The 19,745-nt window shown below is 39.6% G+C and overlaps 1 protein-coding gene across 3 annotated transcripts in view; it reads left to right on the top strand.

Annotated features, from left to right (window-relative positions):
- The window catches only part of PLCB1 (phospholipase C beta 1), a 679,075-nt gene extending 663,795 nt beyond the window's left edge, over window positions 1–15,280 (top strand). For all 3 annotated transcript variants that reach the window (XM_082744416.1, XM_082744417.1, XM_082744418.1), the window contains one exon: window positions 11,955–15,280. In XM_082744416.1, the coding sequence (XP_082600542.1) occupies window positions 11,955–12,182 (228 nt within the window). In that variant the 3' untranslated portion in view covers window positions 12,183–15,280. The remainder of the gene's footprint in view (window positions 1–11,954) is intronic.
- Window positions 15,281–19,745: the final 4,465 nt, after the last annotated feature.

Below are 19,745 nucleotides of genomic sequence, written 5' to 3'. Positions count from 1 at the left end.
TGGGATATGTAATGTGGTCCCATTTTCCCACATGCGATTTTCCAACAATCCCCTGCTAACTGGACTGACGTCCCTCTGTAACTTTTATATGATCTTGTTATTTCTATTCTTGGTTGACGTAAAAATTCATGAGATTATTCTAAAAATAAGATGAGTCTGCAAGGTGGCTCGGGGTGATTTTAAACCACCCACTCTGTGTGTGTATTTTAATGCTTTTCCCACAGCCTTTTAGCTCATTGATTGATTGATGATGTTGAATTTAAAATACTTGCATTGGGCACCTGAGTGGCTCAGTGGGTTAAGCCGCTGCCTTTGGCTCAGGTCATGACCTCAGGGTCCTGGGATCAAGCCCCCCATCAGGCTCTCTGCTTGGTGGGAAGCCTGCTTACCCCCTCTCTCTGCCTGCCTCTCTGCCTACTTGTGATCTCTGTCTGTCAAATAAAGAAATAAAATCTTAAAAAATATATATATTTGCATTAATTACCGGTCCTCTATTATTACTGGTCACTCTATCCCATGCTCAGTGTTTCGTACGTTTCTGGGTTTTTGTTTGTCTTTTTCTATTTATTTGTTTTTATTTTGGAATGCTATTTTCATGCTAAAAGTAAAATAATCACATTACCATAAAAATGAAAAATAGAGAACACAAAAATATTCAGTCCCAACAGTTTATATTTTAGTATTTTCTTTAAAAGTAATTCTGTTTTTTTTTTTAAGATTTATTTATTTATTTATTTATTTGACAGACAGAGATCACAAGTAGGCAGAGGACCAGGCAGAGAGAGAGAGAGAGGAGGAAGCAGGCTTCCCGCCAAGGAGAGAGCCCGATGCGGGGCTCGATCCCAGGACCCTGGGATCATGACCTGAGCTGAAGGCAGAGGCTTTAACCCACTGAGCCACCCAGGCAACCCAGTAATTCTGTATTCTTAAAAAATATTCTCATGGCTATAATCATAGTACATATAAAACTGTATGTAGACTTACTTCATTTATCACAGTAACAATTCTGTTCACTTATTTTCATAGCCATTTATTGTTTTACATTCACTGGCTGTGTTTAATTTCTTTAAGCAGAATCCTATGTTTTCTTTTACAGAACCTCTGTTTTATTGATGTTTCTGCTGGTTGGGTTGGGGGTTGAGGGGCTTTTTGCTTGTTTGTTTGTGAGTTTTATTATTTCCCTAGTCTTTAACAGTAAATTTTTGAAATATCTTGAGCAAGATAATTTCAGTACCATATTACACATGCATTTCTTCAAAACCAGACATATTTTTAAAAGGGTTAAGAAACTGTGAGGATTCAAATTAAAACCACATTGAGATACCACCTTTCACCAGTTAGAATGGCCAAAATTAGCAAGACAGGAAACAACGTGTGTTGGAGAGGATGTGGAGAAAGGGGAACCGTCTTACACTGTTGGTGAGAATGCAAGTTGGTGCAGCCACTTTGGAAAACAGTGTGGAGATTCCTCAAGAAATTAAAAATAGAGCTTCCTTATGACCCTGCAATTGCACTATTGGGTATTTACCCCAAAGATACAGATGTAATGAAAAGAAGGGCCATCTGTACCCCAATGTTTATAGCAGTAATGGCCGTAGTCACCAAACTGTGGAAAGAACCAAGATACCCTTCGATGGACGAATGGATAAGGAAGATGCAGTCCATATACACTATGGAGTATTATGCCTCCATCAGAAAGGATGAATCCCCAACTTTTGTAGCAACATGGACGGGACTGGAAGAGATTATGCTGAGTGAAATAAGTCAAGCAGAGAGAATCAATTATCATATGGTTTCACTTATTTGTGGAGCTTAACAAATAGCATGGAGGACAAGGGGAGATGGAGAGGAGAAGGGAGTTGAGGGAAATTGGAAGGGGAGGTGAACCATGAGAGACTATGGACTCTGAAAAACAATCTGAGGGTTTTGAAGGGACAGGGGGTGGGAGGTTGGGGGAACCAGGTGGTGGATATTGGAAAGGGCACGGATTGCATGGAGCACTGGGTGTGGTGCAAAACCAATGAATACTGTTACGCTGAAAAAAAAATAATAATAATTAAAAAAATAAATAAAATACAAAAAAGAAAAGAAAAGAAACTGTGAGGAATTACATTTTTAAAAATACAGCAGATGCTTCCAGAGGAAGAAAGAAAAGAAAGTGAAGTAATCTAAAGTGTCTAATGAGAAAACAAATGAAACAAATGGCTTTATGTGTATATAAAAGGTAACATAATTAGGGATGGTTCAGTAGGTTAAGCATCTGCCTTTGGTTCAGGTCCTGATTCCAGGGTTCTGGGATTGAGCCCTACGTTGCACTCCCTGCTCAGCAGAGAATCTGCTTTTCCCTCTCGTTGTGCTGCTCCCCCTGCATGTGCTCTGTCCCTCTGTCAAATAAATAAATAAAATCTTTAAAAAAAAGAATGTAACTAATCAAATAATATAATTAATTCAGGGGAATTTTTACAGAGTAATGTAATTGTGCATCCTAGGTGGGATCTATTTTGTGAAAAACAAAACGTCAAGAAGGACTTAAGCTTCACATGGTTATTTTATTGCTAGGTCACAATATTGAAACTATTTCCGTATATATGAAAATGTAAAGCAAATGGGTAAATATATGTTGTTACCAGAAAGCAAAATACACAAAATTAGTTCCAAAATAAAAGAGATATGGAAAGGCAAAAAATCAAAGGAGTTAAGAAAAATATTTAATGTTACATTTAAATTTCAGATATCAGTATGTACTAACGATTTTTCAAAAATATATGTCCTAATGTCCACTGTGGGCCCAAATACAATGATAGCCTGGTAGCAGTGAGCACTTTTAGCACCCAGTGCCTTCTCCAACAAAGCTTCCTTGGAAAAGTAGCTGATTCCAGGTCTGAGTCAGAGAAAGCATGAGAGGTGCCTGAGTTATCTTATTTTATCTAGAAAAGCAATCAGATGCTTAAAATCCAATGAGGGCATGTCAAAAGGACCTAGGATCATGTCCTAAAAGGGCTTCTATTGGCATTATATGGCGACAATTTGAGCTCATAAAATAATGACTGCAACTGATTTAAACAAAGGGAATGATTGGGAATAAAAATACATTGTCTGCAGTTATTTTCAGAGAAAGAGAGAGAAGGGAAAGAAAACTCATTTGTTATCTTTTGAAATTATTATTGCCCCAACACCTTACTTAGAATATTTATGAATCGAAGGAAAAGAATTAAATGCTTGCTCTGCCTTTTTAGGAGGAACTCTGGTTCATTTCCATCTGAAAAGGGAAAGCTCTTCCTTATAGAAGAGCTAAATAAAATATTAGCTAAAAAAAAAAAAAAAAAAAGTTAGAAAATTGCCATTGTCTCCTAATAAGATAGATGAAAATCATTTCATTAAAGGGTGCTAAGGAAACTTTTTGTGGATCCAGAGCTTCACCCCCCAGAATAATTGCCAATAAGCAAAAGAAAAAAAATGTCTTGACGAAATTAAAGTGTGCTATTTACCACTTTGGGCCAAGTGATCTAATTCCCCATTGTCGATAATTTGGTCACATGATAATAGACCTCACTAATATGTTATGATATAAGATGTAAAAGAATACCTGTTGACTCTTTTTGTCCAAACAATGTTTGTTTAATCCCCATCTGATCATGTTTATGGGCTAAATTTCTCATTTACAGGAAAGATAGGTTTTCCAGGATTGACTTAAATGACACCCCAAGGAAATAATCAAACAAATTCAGAATGTGGGCCTTCTATAAGCAAATTGAACAAGACTCTTCAAAAAAAGTCAAGCTATAAAAAATTTTATTTATTTATTTATTTTTAAGATTTTATTTATTTATTTGACAGACAGAGATCACAAGTAGGCAGAGAGGCAGGCAGAGAGGGGGACGCAGGCTTTCCGCAGAGCAAAGAGCCAGACATGGGGCTCCATTCCAGGACCCTGGGATCATGACCTGAGCTGAAGGCAGAGGCTTAACCCATTGAGCTACCCAGGCGCCCCCATAAAAATTTTAAAACAATTAATAACTCAAGAGGAAAGAGAGAGGAAGACCTCACAATTGAATGCAACTCAAGAACTTTGATTGAATTCCAGTACAAAAAATTAAGCTAGAAAATCTGGGAGAGTGATTCTGGGAAAACTTGAACATGGATGGATGTTGGGTAACATTAAAGATTATTATCAATTTCCTTGACATGATTAAAGTATTGTCACAATATAGGAAAATGTTCTTATTTTTAGGGGGTGTGGTGGTCAAGCATTGTGATATCTGAAATTTATTTTCAAATGATTCACCAAAAAATAAAAAATAAAAAAGAGGGATAGACAATAATAATACACACTTGGCAAAATATCAACACTATTATTACAGTTGTTTTCAGGGGTTTGTGATTGTGGCTGTGATTTTGTTTTGGTTTTGGGTTTTGGTTTTGGTTTTGGTTTGTTTTTTGGTGTGCTGGCGGTTTTCCCTCTACAACAATGCGGCAATAAGTTTCCTGATGCTTCCATCCACTATATTAGTTAGTGCTCTCCTTTCCCTGGGCCAGATTGCCTTCCCAAATGTGGAACTGCTGGGTGAAAGCTATGTGCATTCTCCTTCTTGTAGATATTACAGATATCAGATTATTGCTCAACTTAGGAAATGTTCACTTCTCCCCAGATGTTAATGCTCCTTTGAACAAACTTTTTTTTTCCTGCCAATATGTTCCTTAAAAAAAATGTGCTTTTGAATATTCCTTACTGTCAATGAGAGTGAGGTTTTTCTCAAATATATATTGGAAATTTTCACTTCTTTTATGAATTGCTTGAGGTTTGTCCATTTTTTCAATCCCCCAAAAAGATGATTTTCATTTAGATAAATATAGTGACCCCAACATGGGTTTGAATAGGTCCACTTGTACACAGACTTTTTTCGATACAGTATAGTACTGTAAATGTGTTTTCTCTTTATGATTTTCTTAAAAACATTCTTTCTCTAGCTTACTTTATTGTAGGAATATAATATGCAACGCTTATAAGATAAAATACATGTTACAAATATGTGTGAATTGACTGTTCATGTTATTGGCAAGGCTTTTAGTCAACAGTAGGCTATTAATAGTTTGGGGGGAGTTAAAAATTTGACTAGGATTTTGGCTGTGCAGGGGGTTGGGGCCCCTGTCCTCCCCATACTTTTTAAGGATCAACAACATACCTAATGAATTTTTTTCTTTGTAGCTTACAGTTTATCTGTCTTCCTTGAGAAGATCTTTACACTTATATAATAAACCTCTATCTCTATAATAATGCAATTATTCACCCAGAATTTTCTCTAAGATTTTTTTGCTTTGTGTGTGTTTTTGTTTTGTTTTGTTTTGTTTTGTTTTGAATATTTGTTTATTTGAGAGAGAGAGAGAGAGAGAGAGAGTGCGAGTGAGCACATACACACACAGAGAGGGAGAAGCAGGTTCCCTGCTGACCAGGGAGCCTGATGCAGGGCTCCACCCCAGGATCCTGAGATCATCACCTGACTGAAGGCAGAGATGTAACCTACTGAGCCACCCAGGTGCCCTGCTTTGTGTTTTATATTAAGGTCTTTAATATACTTCCCTAGGCAAAATGACTTGAGTTGGACCTGAGTTCAAAGTGAAAGTTCTCCTTAAATATGTGTCTGTGCCTTCTCTATAGAATTTGTTTTTTTCTTTTAAGTTTTAGCAGTTCTTCTGTCTTTATTATCCCATCATAGCTCACTATACTCTGGTTTCAGTTTGTTTCCTTAGAAAGCTGGTATTGATTAGATCTCTTTGTTAACTCAGTAACCTGTCTTAATCTATATTTATGCCACGTATACATTATATTCATTACATTATATTCCCCCCGGTTTGTAAACTAACCTACATAAGTAACTTTACTTTCTCCTTGGTCTTCACTTACATTTATGAATCTAAAAACCTTGCATAAACTACATCAAATCTCTACTTTATTTTTTTAAGGCAGTTGAAAAACTGTCAGAGGCAGGATAGCATACCAAGTGCAAAAATATTGGAGATTATACTCAGGCAGAGCTAAAAGCATTGAACCTGACTGTATTGCTATCCAGAGTTCACAAAAGCAATGAGTAGGCAAGATGGTTTGAAAAACATGTTAACTGAGATATTTAGAAATTGAGTCTGACTAGTCAAATTGGAGAGCTCAGCTTATAATTAAAGAAACTCTGGCCATGTTCTGATTTATTAATATCTGAGTGTAATGTAACAATTTGCCTTAAAATTAGAGATCAAATTTGATGATATCTTTCCCTCTTTTTGCCCATTTCCTAAGAACAGATCTTATAAATTTAAGATCAAGCAAGCTCATATTTGCTAATGTTATAGAAAAGCTCCAAAGCATATTTTCCAAAATCAGGTTTTTCATGAAGATCTATCAGTCCTGTAGTGATGTCCCTCAGTAATGTGTTTTAAGCTTATAGCAATGAAAAGAAGGGACCAGCTGAATTAAAATATGAGTGTCTCAGAGGTGCCTGGGTCCTGGGTGGCTCAGTGAGTTAAAGCCTCTGCCTTCGGCTCAGGTCATGATACCAGGGTCCTGGGATCAAGCCCCACATCAGGCTCTCTGCTCAGCAGGGAGCCTGCTTCCTCCTCTCTCTCTGCCTGCCTCTCTGCCTACTTGTGATCTCTGCCTGTCAAATAAATAAATAAAATCTTTAAAAAAAAAAAAAAAGTGTCTCGTGGAACCAGGCCATATATGACATCACTTTGCATTCTCCTACTATCTCGTGTAGTTGCTGTCACATTACTTCTCCCTAACAAAAAACCCACAAAATTGAGTGGCATAACACAACAAACATCTACTAAGCTCATGAGTCTATGAAGTAGCTAGGCAGTTCTGGTCTGAGTCAAGCTCAGCTGGTCTCAGTAGCCTTACTCAAACCTGTGTTTAGCTGGTGGGTCAGCTGAGGGCTGGCTGGTTTATAATAGCTTCGCCCTCATGTCTGATAGTCAGTCGAGGTGATGGAGGGGGGACAACAGGGTCATGTGTCTCCTCCTGCAGCCGGCTAGCCTGAGCCTCGTCACCTAATGGCTCAGTATGCTTCTAACAGTGAGGGCAGAACCACATGAAGCCTTTTGGGGTCTAGGCTCAGAACTGCATGCTGTCACTCTGACACATTCTATGGGACAAAGCAAATCCCCAGGCCTCCTTAGATTCAGGGAGATAAAGAAATACACTCCACTCTTTCATGGGAGACACTGCTGAGGCCATGAGTACCAGGAGGGGTGAGACATTGCTATCATTGTGCAATTAATCTAGCATTCCCCCAGAACCTACAGCTTGAGTTACACAGAGTAGACACTCAATACTCAGTGACGATGTGAGCCAGAATGTGGCAATGAGATGGGATAAGGCTGAACCCCAGCAGAAGGGTGATCAAGAATAAATCCTGGTGTTTGGAGGAGAGCCATCTGAAGCTCAGGATGGAGGGGAGGCAGAATGAGGAGGGATCCAAATTGAAAGTCCATGAGTTTTCTGGTCGAAGCCAGATTTAAATCTACTAGGACAGAAGTTAGAAACCCTCCATAAGCCCAGTAGAATTCATGAGGTTCAAATTGATTGCCAACAGTAAAAAATCAGGTCCTCGATGAAAATTTAAATATCTGACGTCTCTTGAAAAACAAGACTCCTGCAAAATTTAGCTAGAGCTGGGTTTCTGCCACCCCTTTATACAGAGCATGCCCTCCCCCCAACTCCTACTTATGTTCAAGACTTGCCTGGTCTCCCCAAACATCTGAGTTTGTGACCTGTAGGCTGGAAAAAACCTAGACTCCTGATGGATGGGACTTTTGGGGAACAGAGCCAGACTTTGCCCTTCATATTTTCTTAATATGAACAAGAGTTCCACTTATAAGAAGCAAAAACAAATAAAAGGAAAGCTCTCACTTGAAATTTAATAATAAATGCAATTTTGTAATTAAGTTGTTAATAACTGAATAACTTTTTTAAAAGGGTGAAATATGGCACATAATATAAATTAAACAAAATCAATTTAGTTAATAAATTATTTAATTTATTAGTTTAGAATACAACATAATCTACCACTAACCCATGATAAAAGAAGAGTCCACTAAAACTGTAAAATTATTTTAAATAATTATTTAATTATTATTACTGTGATACTGTGATTTAAAATAAGAAATATATATTTAGTCTTCATCCCAGTTCCTGGCACAGGGCTCCTAAAACCCTTGAAATTTCCTAAATGATGAGCAACAAAGATGTCTTGGGTCATGTTAAAGAGGCAATTTTTCAAAAGTCCCTAGATAACCTAAATATAGGGGCTGATTGCCAGGGGAACCAACCTTGGGGTTAGAGGGTTGGACTTTTCAGTCCTAATTCCTAATCTCCAGAGAGAGAAGAGCAGGAGGCTGGGTCAGTAACAAAGGACTAATGATGTAATCAACCATGCCTATGCAATGAAGCCTCCATGAAAATCCAAAAGGATGGAGGTTGAAGACCTTCTGTGTTGGTGATCATGTGGAGGGAGATGCAGGGAGTGTGGGTGCTCAGAGAACATGGTAGCTCCACACCCTTTCCCCATACTTTGCCCTGTGCATCTCTTCCACCTAGCTGTTCCTGAGTTACACGCTTTTATACAAAACCAGTAATCTAGTAAGTAAAATATTTGAGTTCTGTGAGCCACTCTAGCAAACTAATCAAAGCTAGTGGTGGGAGAGGGGTTCATTGGAACTGCCAGTCTGTATCCAGTTAGTCAGAATCACAGGTGCCGACCTGGACTTGAAACTGACATCAGACTTGAGGTGGGGGTGGGGACAGCCCCATAGGACTGAGCTCTCAACTTGTAGGGTCTGATGTTATCTCCAGGTAGATAATATCAGAATTGAGTTAAATTATGGGGCACCCAGCTGGTAACTAGGGAATTGCTTTGTGGTATGGAGGGAAATATCTCACACATTAGAATTGGGTGCAGAATCATAATTATCAAAATTAGGTTATTTTAAAAGTTAGATTATTTAGGGGTGCCTGGGTGGCTCAGTGGGTTAAGCCTCTGCCTTCGGCTTGGGTCATGATCCCAGGGTCCTGGGATGGAGCCCCGCATCGGGCTCTCTGCTCAGCGGGGAGCCTGCTTCCTTCTCTCTCTCTCTGCCTGCCTCTCTGCCTGCTTGTGATCTCTCTCTGTCAAATAAATAAATAAAATCTTAAAAAAAAATTAGATTATTTAAAAATTATTCAAAAATGTTCATTTAAGTATTTGACATTGTTTCACAGTTCACATTCTTTTTTGTATATAAATTCAAAAAAAAAAAAAACAGTACTATCAAGCACTCTGGGGTCTTGCCCACCAGGACCTAAGAGAAATTGACCACTAGGTCACATGCAATATATCTAATGCTGAAGTTACCCTACACTAACCTAAAGGAAAATAGAAATCTGCTGTTTCCTCAACACCAGGCTCCTTGCTTAGTCTTCGTTTCCTCATATTTCTTGGAAGCAAAACTTGAACAGCATGCCTTGCTGAATTAAAAATGAGACAAATGAATGGCCTGCGTGGCAGTTAATGAGAACTGGTGAACACCAGGCTAAGATTTCACTCCTGTAAAAGCCCCTACTCTCTTCTAAATGGTTGGGAAAGAATTGGCCATTGTCATCTCGTCTGTGATGCTCCGATGGCTCACTTGTTCCTCACAGGGAGGGAGCAGCTGTGTGTGAAGGTGCCTTTGCTTCATTGTAGCAATGTCAGTCTCAGAGCCCCATGAGTGCCCTTCTCATAGCATGCTTCCTCCTTGGCTTATTAGAATTCATATGCCAGTGCAACATAATCATAAATACCCTACATTTTATATTTGGGAAGAATAGTTGACTTTCAGTACTTAGGACAAGTCATTTTTATCAGACACTTTTTAAAAAAGATTTTATTTATTTATTTGAGAGAGAGAGTGAGAGAAAGGATGAGAGTGATATGAAGGACAGAGGGAGAAGCAGACTCCCTACTGAGCAGGGAGTCCAATGCAGGACTGGATCCCGGGACTCTGAGAACATGACCTGAGCTGAAGGCAGATACCTAACTGGCTGAGCCACCCAGGCGACCCTATCTGGCCCTTTTTGATGTGGGGTGGGAGGGGGGGTGGGGAATGTTGTTCAAACAGATCCACAGTCCATCTTCTGAGATTATTGGGATCCTTGTCTTTTGAAATACATAATTTTTCTGATTTTAGAAAGTCATATAATGCATATACTATGAGCATAATACTCTAGGAGGGGGCTTGTCATCCTCATAGTCATACAAATTAATACGTCTACAGTACCGTGCATGGATATTCACATTCAGTGAAATATATAAGGATTTTAAATAACTATATCAATTAATATCTATGTGTTTGCCCCAAATTTACCAAAAAAAAAAAAGTTCTGGATTTCAGAACTTTGGGGGATTTTAGAATTGCAGGCAAGGGATTATGGGCCTATATTATATAACTAAATCCTGGCAGAATTCCTCCAGCATAAAAGCACAAGCAAAGGGGTTGAACCAAAGAGGGTGTTCTCATGCTGCTGACATTGTCCAGAATGTGAGCAAGGAAAGGGGTCACAGCTCCAAAGAACAGATGCCCTGAGCACTGTCTTAACCCTGGACTAAGCGGCATGATCCCTGCATCAGGTTCTCTGTTCAGTGGGGAGCCTGCTTTCCCCACCCCTCTGCCTGCCTCTCTGCCTACTCGTGATCTCTCTCCCTGTGTGTCAAATAAATAAGTAAAATCTTAAAATAAATAAATAAATAAATAAATAAATAAATAAATAAATAAAAATAAGATAAGCCTCTGCCTTCAGCTTGGGTCATGATCTCAGGGTCCTGGGATCGAGCCCCACATCGGGCTCTCTGCTCAGCAGGGAGCCTGCTTCCCCCTCTCTCTGCCTGCCTCTCTGCCTACCTGTGATCTCTGTAAAATAAATAAATAAAATCTTAAAAAAAAAAAAATTCTTTGTTTCCATCACAGCAGAGCTTTCCAGCAGGGAGCACCCACCACTGGCTGCCCCTCACCCTGGCTACAGAAGACACCCAGCCTTCACTGGTTTTATGATTACGGCTTCCATTTAAGTCTGAAGAAATGGTTCTGTGACTTTTAAAAGTCTGGGCATTCTCCAGAGCATTAAACAGATAAATTAAAAGACAGTTTATAAGGTAGCTGAAGCAATATACAAGGCAAATAAAATTAGAATGAAAAGAAAAAGAATCAAAGAGGTGATAAAAGAAGGCAAAACAGAAGTTAAAGTTGGTTATAGGAGTATGTTCAGTTCATAAAAATGCATTGAGGGGTGCCTGGGTGGCACAGTCCGTTAAACCCCTGACTCTTGCTCCCGCTCAGGGTGGTGAGATCGAGCGGTGAAAGGCTCCACGCTCAGCAGGGAGTCTGCCTGAAATGCTCTCTCTTTGCTCCTCACCTCGCCCTCTCTCTTCCTCTAAAATAATAAATAAATAAATCTTTTTAAAAAATGCATTGAGCTTCTCTCTAGAAGTACTCCACGGCACTTCATGAAGCCCCCTTGTAGCTCCCCTGTCCTCTCCAGCCACCTCTTCCCTCTCCCCAGCCTGAAGCATGGCTGACCTTGGCACGCCCAGCTCTCAGTAGCTTCCAGTCCCTTCATTTAAGAACTTCGGATCACAGCATATTACTTCTGTAAACTTTTTCAAAAGATTTGCCTCTACGTCTGTGTGTGTGTGTATTTATACTGTTGCCTTTGTCTTTAGCCCTATTCTGCCCCCACAGAACCTGAACTTGACCTTCAGCCGCAGACAGGTGACGTGGTCAACTACACTCTGTTTTACATCTTCTCCATAGGTCACCCCGTGGATGGTATTTACATTAATTTATTCCTCCCCCATCTTTGCACATCTCTTTCCAAGAGTTTCCACGCAGGGGGGGGTTAGAGAAAACTAAATGACCTAAAACCATCCTCCTCTCTTGATGTCTCCCAGCTGCAGACAGACCTGGAGCAAGAATACCAAGACAAGTTCAAAAGACTGCCCCTGGAGATCTTGGAGTTCGTGCAGGAAGCCATGAAAGGGAAGATCAGCGAAGACAGCAACCACAGCTCTGCCCCTCCCTCCCTGGCCTCAGAGCCTGGAAAAATGAACCACAGGCCTCCCTCCAGTGACGAGCTGGAAGGAGACAACCCAGGAAAAGAGTTCGATACTCCTCTGTGATTGTTCCTGCCAGGCCTTCAAAGCATGCATGGCCCCTTCATCCGACTCTCTCTTACTACAAAAATCACTGCCCGGGGGCATCTTCCTGAGAAGCATTCTTTACCCTACAATCCACACCACAGGGAGAGTTCTAGAAGGATCCATGCCAACATCCTCATGCCCAGGCTCCATGCGTTATGTGGACGCTACTACAGGTCTGCTTGTGGAGAGTGCATGTATGTGGGATTTTTGTTTTCTTTCCAATAGTAAATTCAAAGCAGGCAACTTCCGGGCTCCATGGGACATTTAACAAAGGACAGTGTCTTTTTTGAAGAAAATCAAGCTCATGTTTTTATTTGAAGCTCTGGTGTAAAGTATTTCAAAGTAATAGGAATAGTTTGAGAAATGCGTAGCATTATTTAACACTATCGAACAGCCAACTTTGAGCATTCGTTTTCCTAACTGCCCCTCAACTACCATCTCTTCAAGTTAACGTGCATATTAAATTGTTTTATCCTTTGCTTTGCAAGCACTGGAGGCTTGCAGTTTGCTAATTTATTTATCATAGAGGCATCAATGTATCTGTTGCTGACATGGCTTTATTCAATACCACAGTGATTCGAATAAGTTGGTCTTCTTTCTTGAAAAAAAGTCACTTGGTTGTATCCTTGCCCAGTGAAGCTATCCCAATACTTAGCAATATGGCGCATACATTGGGTTGCTTGAGCAAACTGGCCACACACTTCCAGGCACTGTGCTTTCCGAAGTGACTATTTGCACTCAAAGTCTGGGTATCCATTGGTGGTTGGCCTGAAATTATTAAATAACTACAAAGTCTGTCTGGTTGAATAAAAATGGTTAAGCTGATAGATGTTGAGCAGAGATTCAATCAGGGGGAACAGGTTCCAGTGGTTATTTTGCTGTCTCACATTTTTTATGGTTCATTTATTTTTACTATAGAGATAAAGATTGAATATTTATCTAGAGAATACACAGACCCACATATAAATGATATATAGTATCTCCATGTATATATGTACACACATAGCCATGTAAGTACACAAACACTCACACACACACATAAGCACACACGCATACAAGTATAGATGCGTGTATTTTAATTGGCAGTGACCCAAGTCTCTTGCATAAGACTTAAACCCAAATTCGGGGATAAATACCCAGAGAAGAAAATGGTCAAACATCTATCTATATTATGTAACTATTAAATTATGTTGAAATTCTAAGAAACAGTGGATGGAACTGTTGATACAAGTTGAGGTAGATTTAGAGCTTAGAATATGAATTTGATATATATTTTGCAGGATCAAAAACTGGATTTTAAGTATCAGATTTTAAGCTTGTTTTAATAGAATATATAAAAAATGTATAGGACAGCAATATGGAAATTTATTAGTATCTTTCATAATTTTTAAGTCTGACAGATTTTGACTTTATTCTAACATAAAAAATCTTTCATTATATATTTACTATGTACATTTAATTCACTTAATTGTGTCTTTTTGTTAAGTTTCTATGTTGGTGGCATAAGAAAAACAAATTATATCATGGGAAAACTGATCAAAAATATTATTGAAGGAACTTAAGTAAGAGAGAATAATTATATAGAGGGAAATATAATTTAGAGAGTAACACAAGGAACATTGAAGTTAAAGCTCTGAAGAAAGATGCTTATAGCTTTATTTTCCCTTAAAATAAACCTGTCTGATTGTAGCTTAGCGAAACATTTTAAAATGCAAAAACCAGTTGTGTCCTGAAAATTGTGTTTCAAGAATTTAATATTTTTATGCAAATTATTTTATTTAACTTTAAGCAATAACTAGGGATCACAGTTAAGTTTTAATCAAAATGAAGACTTAGTTCAAACATGAGGCAAGAGTGTTTGATTAAAAAATAAAAAACACATCTGGCAAGACACAAGGAGAAAAAATCCCATCCTCTTTGGAGATGATTATATTTTGATCTGAAGGATTTGGGGTATTAATTAGACACTTAATAAAACTTATCTTCCATTGAAAGATAAATCTTTTATAAATCATTCTACTTTTGCACTTTGAAAGAAAAACATTCATCGTAAGGAAGCAAGAATGGGCACAATTGAATGCTGCATTTTTATAAATAAAATTGTAGACTGTCTAACGTTGCAGAAGAATGAACTAATAATAGCATTCATACCAAACACAATGATGATTATTACAGAACACTGTCTCACATTTTAGTCCAGAGAGAGACAGAAGTGGAAAGACCCTGACTTACACAAAACTGTTTGGGTAGTGGGATTGCATTCTCTTCGTGACTCTAGTCATTTTGCAATACATTTGTATTTGGCCATTTACTGTAATCACATTTTTATATCTGTACAATGACACTTTTTGCAGTTGTGGGGTAGTGTGGAACACTGTCCATCTTGCCTCATTGAAACTACTACAGCGATTCTATCATTTAACAATATTAATATTACTTGAAATAGAGTAAGATAAAGAAAAAGGGTCTATATGATGTGCAGTTTTGTGCCTTTATGTATTTGCCTTGTTCTGTGTTGAATGTGTAAAATTCTGTACTGTGGTTTTCTTGTAATAGAGCGTTAGAGCTGTGTAGTCAATTAGACCGTGCCCCTCTGATACCCTTACACTACTGAGAATAGCGTGGTTTTGGCCGTGAAAACCAATTTTCAAAATTCTGATGACATGCCTTGTGTTTTTGGTTTCCAGCATTTCATTTGAACATTTCCACATCGCCGTACATTCATGCATTAATGCTCCTGTAATAGATTAGCGGTCATTCAGTCATTCCAAAAGAAAGGGCCATTGCTTGCGTTACTTTGAATTTAATGTTGCGCGTGTGCACTGTATAAATATTGTTTGTGATGGATTGGACATTGTGACTTTTGCCTTTTCAGAAGAAAAATAAAAGATAGGACAAAGTATTTGAAACTCTTAAAGTGTACATATTTTGTTCTTCTATCTCAAATTATTTAAAATGCGTAATTCACATTTTTGTAATAACTCTATGCAATTTTGTGGCATGATGTTTCTTCCACTTGTAATTTTATGTGCTTTCATCACAAATCCAAAGGAAACAATAAAAATTTCTTAACACAACACAGGTGTGTCATTTCTTGCTGTCAGAGCCAACTTTTTTCTTTCTTTCTTTCTTTGTTTTTGATGGGCGGGATGGTGGGAGTGCTTTTCGCACCAGTCATTAAAGACAGAAGGCCCGCCCTGATGCAGCCCATCTGTGCCTGTACAGGAGCTTGGGATGCTGCGATGCATGTGCCAGAGGGCACCACTGTCATTACTTTATCGATCTACCATCCTGTCCAGGAATGACCGAGCACCTGTCCATTACTTCCGTTTTAGAGACCACCCCTCCCTTCTTTCACCAAAGCTAAGGAAAGCAGAACAGTCAAAAGTTTGCTAACAGGGGCACCTGGGTGGCTCAGTGGGTTAAAGCCTCCGCCTTCGGCTCAGGTCATGATCTCAGGGTCCTGGGATCCAGCCCCACATCAGGCTTTCTGCTCAGCGGGGAGCCTGCTTCTTCCCCTCTTTCTCTCTGCCTACTTATAATCTGTCTGTCAAATAAATAAAATCTTTAAAAAAAAAAAGTTTCCTAACAAATAGGAGATGAACTGACAGAGTACTTGTTATAACTTTTTCTTATGAAACATAAAGAGTTTGCAACACTGATTCTTTATTTTTAGAGGCGAGTGGCAGGAGGAGAGAGAGAATGTTAAACAGGCTTCTTGCCCAGCACAGGGCTTGATCCTATGACCCTGAGATCATGACCTGAGCTGAAATAAAGAGTTGGATGCTTAACCTACAGAGCCTCCCAAGCCCCCCACAACATTAATTTTTTTTAAAACAAGGAATATACATGTGAGTTATGAGAATGTCGCGTAGGCACCCTGGATATAGTATATCCGTGACCTGCTGCTATATTATACATTGGTCTAAAACCCAGTGGCTTAAAATGATAAGAATGATCTCTTATCTCTCATAGTTTTATAGGTCAAGAATTCAGACAGGACAGAGCAGAGATGATGTGTCTCTACTCCACAGTGTCCAGGACCTCGACTGGAAGATTACAAGGCTGGGGGCTGGAATTCTCTGAAGATTAATTTATTCACATGTCTGGTCGTTGATGATATGTCGGCAGAGAGACTGGCTGGGCGGCTGGGCTGAAACACCCACATATGTCCTCCCCACATGGCCTGGGCTTTCCCACAATATGGTGGTGGGAGTCCAAAGGCGAGTCTCCAGAGAGAAAGCCAGGTAGGAGCTGTCTCCAGATTTTTGTGACCAAGCCTCAGAGTTACATACTATCACTTATCTGGGACCCCAATCATTGGTGCTTTCACAAGCCCCTTCCCAGAGGCAAGAGGAAGGAACAAACATGGACCCCATCTCACCATGGCCATAGGTCACACCCAAGAGCACGAGGAGTGGAACAAACATACAAGTGTGGCCCTCTTCGGAAAATATGACCTGCCTCACACAGTGTGCCCCAACTGAATGTGTAGTTACACTCAAACCTGCTCCACCTCCTTTGTGCTCTAGACCAGTGAGCAAAATCAGTATCAGTTCAGTCACCCGAACCAAAATGTTGTCATTATCTTTGACAGCTCTCTCATCCCCCTTCCAGTGAATCATGGGTTGGGTCAATACTGACCCTATGACAGCCCTCAGAGTCATTGACTTTCTGTCCTTTCTGCTTATCCCTAAACTCGCCACCACCCCCTCCCTCCTGCCAAGATTTTTCTAAATGGTCTCCAATCCACTTGTCCCAAATCATGCAACCATACTATACTAAACTAGTCTAGACTGTAATATACTAGACTGTACTATACTAGTATACGAGAATACTATACTATAGCTAGGCTGATCATACAAAAGCAAAATATGGGATTCAATGCCTTTATTGACCCAGCTATTCTCAGGCTAAAGTCGAAACTCCTTAATAAATGTTTGAGATCTTACATGAGTTAATTCCCACTTGACTCTCTAACTTTCTCTCTCTCTCTCTCTTTTTAAGAGAGAAACACTAGTGGGGTAGGGGCCAGAGGGAGATGGGAAAAAAATCAAACAGGCTCCTTGCCAAGGGCAGAGCCCCACTTGGGGCTCAGTCTCTCAACCCTGAGATCATAACCTGAGCTGAAACCAAGAGTCAGACACTTAACTGACTAGCTACCCAGGCCCTCCTCTAACTTTGTCTCTTAATTCTCTCTCTCGCACACCACATTCTAGCCCTCTGGGCCATCTTGCTTCCTCAACTTTTTGAACATCATTCCTTCAACTACTTAGACCATTTCTTTCGGTTTCTTCTTCCCTTGAACCCCTCTTTAAAACACACACACACACACACACACACACTCACACACACGCAGATTCTCTCTTTTCCCTGGCTAACTCCTATTCATTTTCAAAGTTATAGTATAAGTATTACTTCCTCTAAAAAGCCTTCTTTCATTCACCCAGGTTTTTGTCAGGCCTCATCATCTGTGCTCTCATAACATCCTATATCACTTGTCTTATCGCTGCATGACAAATACCACCAAAACTTCGTGTCTTAAACAATCATTTTCTATTCTTTGGGAGTCTAGGGGAGCGTGGTTGTTTCTGCAGATCCAGGCTGGGCTGACATGATCTCAGCTGGGTTCATGTGTACATCTGCATTCAGCCATGACTTGGTTGGTGGCTGATCTGACCTGGGCTCTTTCACATGTCACGTCCACACGTGGCTGGAATGACTGGGATGACATGGCACTGTCCTCTATGATATCTTACCCTCCAGCAGGCAAGCAATGGCTTTTTCACATGTCAGAGGCTAGGATCTGGAACATAAGAATGAATGTTCAGGCCTCATGAAGTTTAAACTCAGAAGTGACACACCATTACTACTAGCATATTCTATTGGTGAAAGTAAGTCATAAGACCAGTCCTGATAAAGAGTGGGAAGACACTACAATAGTATAGGAAAAAGGATATGGACACAGGGTGGTCTGTATGGCGTCCACTAATGCAGTCAGTCAACCAAACATCTTGTACTTTCTTCCACATATAGAGCACAAGCCAACTCTAATGTAAGGGCCCTCTTACATATAGCTACATCCTCTGCTGATACTTGTGATGCCAGGCGTCATGCCTCACTCACCAATGAACCCCTCATCAACCATGATGTAATCATTCAATAAACATTGCATTTATGTTGAATAAATTTGTTTGCTCATCTGCCTATTAATGCTAATACTTGCTCATCGAGATATCAATTCTAAGATAGAGAAAAAGAAGCAATTGATATAAACATAATAAATGTCATTAACTCAAAACCACAGTCTTGTTTGAGGACCTCATGAGTCTAGAACTCTGTAATAGTAAGTGACACCACACAGGACCCACACGCTTGACCTCTCATGTATGGCACCATCCCCAAAACATAAAACAGCGAGTGAGTGATTAAAGTAGGTCAGTCACCAAATCTTAGGTTCTGGGACACAGGTAGAGAAGACGAGGTCACCTTGCATTCCATGGGTCACAAGAGCCTATTTTGCCCACAAAAGAGAACTCAGGAGCCATTCTTCCCCCCTGGAATCCACGCACAGTCCAGCTGTTACTTTGAACATTCTGTGTATATACTTTTCCTAACACTTTTATCAAGCTATAATTCACATACTGTAAAGTTCATCCTTTCAAAGTACACATGTCAGTGATTTTTTGATAGAGTCCTAAGTTGCTCATCAGTCACTACTCTCTAATTCCAGAACATTTTCATCTGCCCAAAAAGGAACCCCATATTCATTAGCAGGCACTCCCCATTCCCTGCCCAGTGCCCCACTTCCTCTCTCTCTCCCTTGCCCCTAGAAACTATGCATCGATTTTCTGTCTCTGTAGATTTGTCTACTTGGGACATTTTATATGATTAGATTTACATAATATGTGGCCTTATGGGTCTGGCCTCTTTCACTTCACATAAAATTTTCAAGGTCTATCTATGCTGTAGCATGTATCAGTACTTCACTCCTTTTAGTGGCTGGATAATATGCTATTTTCAATACATTTTATTTATTCATTCATTACTTGATGAACATTTGGGTTGTTCCCACTTTTTGATAACTATGAATAATACTGCTATAAATACTCATGTACAAGTTTTTTTTTTTTTTAAGATTTTATTTATTTATTTGACAGACTGAGATCACAAGTTTGCAGAGAGGCAGGCAGAGAGAGAAGGGGAAGCAGGCTCCCCACAGAGCAAAGAGCTGGACATGGGGCTCCATCCCAGGACCCTGGAATCATGACCTGAGCCAAAGGCAGAGGCTTTAACCCACTGAGCCACCCAGGCGCCCTAATACTCGTGTACACGTTCTTGCTTGGAAATGTATTTTCAGTTTTCTAGGGGTACATACTAGGGGTAGAATTGCTGGTTCACGTGGAATCTTCACATTTTAACTTTTCGAAGAACTATCAAATGGTTTTCCAAAGTGGCTGCACCATTTTACATTCCCAGCAAAGCCTAAATGTTCCCACTTCTCCACATTCTTGCCAACACTTGTTTGTTTTTGTTTGTTTG

The sequence above is a fragment of the Mustela nivalis genome (genome assembly GCF_964662115.1).
Source record: "Mustela nivalis genome assembly, chromosome: 8".
Lineage (NCBI taxonomy): Eukaryota > Metazoa > Chordata > Mammalia > Carnivora > Mustelidae > Mustela > Mustela nivalis.
Note: the sequence above shows the minus strand (reverse complement) of the source record. Positions and strands in the feature narration are given on the sequence as shown.